The sequence below is a fragment of the Corvus brachyrhynchos genome, unplaced genomic scaffold (assembly GCF_000691975.1).
Source record: "Corvus brachyrhynchos isolate BGI_N302 unplaced genomic scaffold, ASM69197v1 scaffold70, whole genome shotgun sequence".
NCBI classification, from domain to species: Eukaryota; Metazoa; Chordata; class Aves; order Passeriformes; family Corvidae; genus Corvus; species Corvus brachyrhynchos.
In genome coordinates this window covers 4,849,957-4,856,379 of record NW_008236217.1, presented here as the reverse complement: position 1 = coordinate 4,856,379, position 6,423 = coordinate 4,849,957, and the positions used below count along the sequence as shown (strand labels likewise).

The window sequence follows — 6,423 nt, the reverse complement described above, 5'->3', positions numbered from 1 at the left end:
ATGAAAATGATGAAGAACTAGGAGAATTCCCCTACCTTGAAGTTGGAGATGCTGAGAAATATGAGGTAGGAACAGAATATGTATGGAAATTATCAAAATTATATGCTTCAAATACGGAATATACAATGTATGAACTATTCCATTGTTTGATAAGAAATTTACCACTTCTCTTTGTGTGGCATCTGGTCAGGGTGAATCTCATTCAGACTGCCAAAAACTGAGGGATAAATGAACACTTCAGTGGGAGTGAGAGGAGCACATACCCGTGAGATACACAAGAACTTCAGAAATTCAACATAGCATCTTTTGTATTTAAGAAGAGCTTCATGAAATGTCAAATAATGAAATAGTAGCTTTTGTCTCTTTTACTAGCTCTTCTGCCTCACCCCTCTCTCAGTCCTTGAGCTGCTTCAGCTTTCACACATAGCCAATCTGTACCTTACCTCTAGATTTGATCCCTTGTCTTACAGAACTGAAGAGAATTATCACTGCAGAGAATTAACAATGGATAGTCTTTTTCCAATTGTTCAGGGGCTTTGGAAGATTAGAGCTACTCAGAGCAGCCCAATAATATCCCAGGGCAACTCTCACCAAAAAAAAAAAGAAGCACTTCCGTCAGCCAATAACTATTGATAAGTTTATCAAGGCAATATTTTAGCATAGGTTACTGAAAAGATTATTTGTACTAACTGAACTGTCTGCTTTCCTCCTTCCAATTCTTAAAGCGAATGACCAAATTGCCTTGTCCAAGATTTATGGTTACTCATCTTCGTCCTGAAAATCTTCCCAAGTCTATCTTCAAAAACAAAGTCAAGGTGAGTGCTCATTTTAATGTATTAAAAGCAAACACTCCAACAGATATTTTTTAAAAGCCAGTGTAGTACTTTTCTGCCAATTTTCAGAATCACTCTTATACTTAAGTGTTTAGCCTGGCCATTTCTACATGCCTGTTTAAATAGTGCCATTCATCTCACTTAACTTCAGTTTGTCCTTATTGGCACCTTTGTGGCAGTTTCCACAAGAGAGTTGCAGGGCTTAAACAAATCCTCCAGAGGCAAAATGTATTTTGGCATGATTTCCTGTGGGAGGAATTTTATGGCATTGTTGCAAGTGAGGACTTTGATGTGTCAAATTTCAGAGAGAATTTCTATTTTTGTGATTTTTCCCTGATGCCTAAATTATGAGCTATGCTTGTATTGAGCATAATTAATTTGGTTCATCTGTAAAAGATACTTTAATAATTATAGGCAACCACCTTCTCATGGTACCAAAGCAAAGTTAAATACTGCACCTTCTGAATGCAGAATGAAACTGCTACTTCTGCAAGTAGCACATGAGGTATTAGAAAACCCCAACTGCAGTTATAAAGTATATTATTATTATTATTATTATTATTTTTAATGCTATAGTCTGCTATGTCTTTCTCTACAAATAATTAATTTAATTTTTTTCTAGATACTGTTACTTCTTCGTAATCCAAAAGATGTAGCTACATCTTTTTACCATTTTTCCAATGGCATTGCTACTCTTCCCTCCTATGAGACCTGGGATGATTTCTTCACAGATTTCATGACAAAGAAATGTACAGTATATTTTTCTGTCTGTGTGAATCATCTGTCTGTGTGATTTGTCTTTGCCTCAAAACCCTTGTACTTCAGTAAATCAGCTTCACTAGGATTTTTTGGTTTCCAGTACAAAAGCAGAGATTAAAGACAGAGAATTAGAAATCTGAACTGAAATTTACTGTACTTGTCTTACTGCTTGAGGATAAATATTCGTCAAAACTGCACTTTCACAAACTCTTTAACTTGTATACAGACTGATATTTTTCCTGGAAGAAGCAGCTCTTCCTTATCTTTGTCTTGGGTCCTCTTTACCCTTCCTCTCCCATGCCCATCATCTTGTGTCCATGGAGTCATATAATCACCTCCATGCCAAATTAGATGAAAGGAATTATTAGGACTAAGTCTAGTGAATTAAAAAGTGGACTAAGTCCAATGTATTAAAAAGAGAGAAAACAATACCACTGGTTTAACATTACGAGTTTATCACAGCACACGGCCAGCAGAAGGGAAGGTTCACCAAGGTTTTAGACCGGATTAAGGGAGTCTGCAAGATGGTCTGCAAGATGAAAACTTTTGGGTGGACTCACAGTTCTCTTGAAGTTCTAACAAGTTTTACTATTCTTACTTACAAATGGCATCATACGCCTGAGCCTGGAGCAAAAGCCATAATTCCCACAGAAGGGTGTAAACTCTGCCATAGATATGATTAATAAAGCCCTTGGCTGAGACAACTTAATGAGTAAGACTTGGTTTATTTTCTAAGGAGCTCGTATAATCTTCATTTTTGCTTCATCTTAGGATTCTTTTGTTTTATTTAGTGGCCTGGGGATGCTACCTTGAATACCTTTCTGAATGGAACAAATACATTGATGAAGAAAATATTATGACAATAACTTATGAAGAGCTAAAAGAGGTAAGGTTATCAGTAGCTACAAATATTTTATACTTCAAGGGACATTTTTTCCTTAGCCAATTCACTATTACTTTCATGTGGGGTATTCAAACTGTGTGAGACAGATTCTTGTTTTAAGGGAAGAAAAGTTGAAATTCAAACTCCAAAGCCTTCTTAAAATTTTGTTTGTGAAAATGATTTTCGTTTTTTATTTATCTGTGATATAAGCCCAAATAATTGTAAATCTAAATCCCCACTAAATTTTTTTGGAAGGAGCTTTTATGTATTCAACAGTATAGCTTTTGCTCACCTGTAAATCATGCATAATACTTTGTAATCTATAGGAAGACAGCTCATATCTCCTCCAAAATAATTAGGGAGAAGAGCGACACTGTGGTCCGCTTTAGTCCTAGTGAAGTCTATGAATATCCTATATATGCAGCCAGCAGAGAGATATAGGGAAGTGTAACCACCTTGGAAAGAGGCATAATTTGTTTGAAAGTCATGTCATATGTTACATACGTCTTTCCAGAATCGTGCCCTGGGTGTGAAAAACATAGCTGCTTTCTTGGGAATTCCTCTGACTGAGGAAGAGCTTCAGTTTGTGGCAGAGAGGAGCAGCTTCCAGTCTATGAAGAAAAACTCAGAGAATACTCATGGGGCATTTGGTGATGTTTTCTTTCGCAAAGGTAGGAAGCTCCAAGTGGCTCACGGGTAGAAATGTCACTCAAGAACTTGGGCCATCCTTTTGTTCTTTTTTTTTGCACTCATATTAGCATTGCAGGTTAATACCAAGCAGGTTATCACTGATTTTCTTGAGAAGACTGTTCAAGGAGCACTGGTGAGGAAGGTACCCAGCAAGGCTCTAACAGCAGAGCCACTTCTAGAGGCTCACAGATGACTGGCAGGAAGGAGGAACTGTCAAGTGTCTGAACTCCTCTCCCCCTCTGTTCCTGGATCACCAATTACCCAGCCATTAGATGCTTACCTGAGCAGGCAGCACCGGGCCAAACTCAGCCTGAGTGGTGTGACCACACTTTTTAGGAGAATATAGGAATCTCCTGAAATGGCCACTGCCAAATTCCTGTTCACTCTTACACACTGGAAGTAAGTCAAGCAATCAAGAATCCAGGTACACACAGGAGAGGAAACAAAAGAGAACACCTTTTGCAGTGTAGTGTAGGGGACACAGACATGAGAAGGGCAACGTGGTTGTCAGAATCTATTTCTGCATTTTACATTAAAGAAGTAACTGGATAAAACCTCAAGCTGCCAAAGAAACAGAAACCCAGCTCTGCCTCCTGAAAGATGATTCTTAATCAATTCTTCATTATCTTCCACTTTGCCAGTCATAACAGACTGGAGTAGAGAGAGACTTTAGGCTGCCTTTTTCAACACAGTCACCTAAAGAGGACTATGTTATTTTGCATTATAGAAAAAAGATTATTCACATATATGTAGCTCCACTGATTTCACAAAATGATATTGGTGTAGAAAAATGTTTTATCTGAAAATGGATTAACAGTATTCTGTGTACAATGCAATAAAAATGACAGATCTCCAGAATAAAAAATAACATTTCTTGGTGTTCAAGAGTTTCTTTGCTTCTTTGAAGGTGTTGTAAGTGACTGGAAGAATATTTTCAGTGAAGATCAGAATGAGAAAATGGACAAAGCATTCGAAGAACATGTAGCAGGAACTAAACTCGGAAAAAAGTTGAAGTATGACTTGTACTGCAAAGCCTGAGGAGTAATGAAATGTGGTTAGAACAAGAACTTTCCAAGGCATACTCAGATCATCTGAATGCTATGTGCTAGAAAACTAGATCAAGTGATCTGAGAACCTTAGAATTTACTGTAAGAATCATTGCAGCAGCCTTTACAGTGACAATGATGAGTAATGGCCTTTTGTTTTATGGCGAGCTCTTTGGCTACACTCAATTGCTAAAGAACATGTCAACTAATCATATTTACAAAAACTCAACAGCCCTGCTCCAGTAGCTAACACCTGGAAGGAAATGCCCTTTTTTTTTCTATCCAAATTCTATCTTTCTGGACTATTTATAATTATTTAGTATGTAGATCATTTTTCCTTCAAAAATGTTTCAAATCAGGCAACACCTTCACAGAAGATATCACTGGCAAAAATATGGATATGACGGAAGCCTAATGATATCTTCCATGAATTCAGCACAAACTAAATCAAAGACAGAGGGAGGAGAAAGAAGGGGAATAGGGATCAATATTCTTGAGGTTTTTCATCGCTCTGAATGCAAAACATCAAGATGGATTTCAGATTATAGGCTGATGTTAATAGGCAAGATTCACTCAGAGGCACTGCTTTTTATAGGATCATAGAGCAGCCCAGGTTGGAAGAGACCTTGAAAAATCATCTGGTACAGGCTTGCCTGAGAAAGGGAGCCTAGATGAGATTCTATCTAGATATCATGTCTTGAAAACGTCCAGTGATGAGGATTCTCTCATGTCCCTGGAAGCATTGTTCCAGCAAATGATTGTTCTTGCTGTAAAGAATTTACTTCATATGTCAAGATTAAACTTCTCCTGTTGCAACTTGAACCCACTGCCTGTTTTCTTTTCCACGTGGTGTCTCATGAATAGAGAGCCTCTGTCCTCTTTGTAGCTGCCCTTTAAGTACTGGAAACTGTGATGAGGTTGTACCTGAGCCTTCTCAACTTTGTGGTCCTCCCTTGGAACACCTCCGGTTTGTCTGTGTCTCTCTTGAAAATGGCTTTATTGAGATAGTGGGATTGTCAAGAGTGATGGTGCGAGACATTACTATACCCAGCTCTATTGTACTGCCATTGGTATTTGCCTCTCTAGACAGAGTATTTCAGACTTGTCCAGAGACCAACAGCCACCTGTTCTGTAAATAAAAAGCAAAATAAGGTTCTTTCTGTATAGCTGAATTATAAACAGGAAAAAACAGTTTATAGATCCATCACCTAAGCAGATAAGACATAAAACTAAAAGATACACTTGGAAAGAATAAAGTATTCAAAGACTTTTTGCTTCATTCTTCTAAAGCTTGTTGGTTCTGCCTGGACATATGTGGGCATACTGAGTTTTGCAAAGAGATAGGAATGCTAGAAGTTGCTATATATGTTTCTAGAAGTTTAGCTATATATGCTAAATACAGTATTTAGAAAAAATGGATGGATTCAAAAGCAGCGCAGCAGAAAGTCCTGGTGCAAACCATCTTTGAACAATTACAGGTTATCTGTAATAAAACAGAAAGGTACCAGATGCCTGGAAGAGAACATAATGATAGCCGTGTTTAAAAACTTGAGAAGGAAGAATCAAAACAGATCACCTTAACTTGATACGTAGAAATGTAGTAGCAAAAATAACGAAGCAACCAACCATGAAACATTTTGAAGATAATAAAATAGTGAGTATACATCATGTTAAAGCAGTTTGTGATCCTTCTTAAGATAACCTACCTCTTGAATAAGGTACTGACAGAAAATACAAGAGGTGCTAGCATTGGGGAGGGCCTGAAATTATGTGACTAAAAAGACACAAATTTATGTGGAGATGGTAATTGTACAAATGTGGTTAATGAAAGTACTGAAAGTAGACTTATGTTCTTAGAAATTCATACAATAGCAATAAAAGGCATTCAGAAGCATTGTCAGCAGTAGCAATACTTTCAGGAATATCCACTTAGTTACATGGATATTATGAACTTGGTTGCAATAGTATGCTCATGGTCACATTCATATACTGGTTGACAACAAAAATGGGAGGGCAATTAAAGCAGTATCCTTTAGTGGTGAGTCCTAGTCATATTCAATATTGTTTTTAACACTGGTGGGCAGACTAATGTCATATACTGTATCATAAATGACTGACATTTAAGTCTGGGGATCAGAATAGAGGGCTGAAAGTACTAGGGAAAATGTCAGAACAATTTGAAACATAACAAATTGAGAAGATTAGGGAACAA

At 37.4% G+C, this 6,423-nt stretch overlaps 1 protein-coding gene across 1 annotated transcript in view; it reads left to right on the top strand.

Annotated features, from left to right (window-relative positions):
* LOC103624111 (sulfotransferase 6B1) overlaps positions 1 to 5,033 on the top strand; it is a 6,998-nt gene extending 1,965 nt beyond the window's left edge. The window contains exons 3-8 of the mRNA XM_017745686.1: positions 1 to 65; positions 726 to 815; positions 1,456 to 1,582; positions 2,384 to 2,478; positions 2,990 to 3,146; positions 4,073 to 5,033. The exon at positions 1 to 65 is cut by the window's left edge and continues 3 nt beyond it. Coding sequence (XP_017601175.1) covers positions 1 to 65; positions 726 to 815; positions 1,456 to 1,582; positions 2,384 to 2,478; positions 2,990 to 3,146; positions 4,073 to 4,203 — 665 coding nt within the window. The 3' untranslated portion in view covers positions 4,204 to 5,033. The remainder of the gene's footprint in view (positions 66 to 725; positions 816 to 1,455; positions 1,583 to 2,383; positions 2,479 to 2,989; positions 3,147 to 4,072) is intronic.
* Positions 5,034 to 6,423: the final 1,390 nt, after the last annotated feature.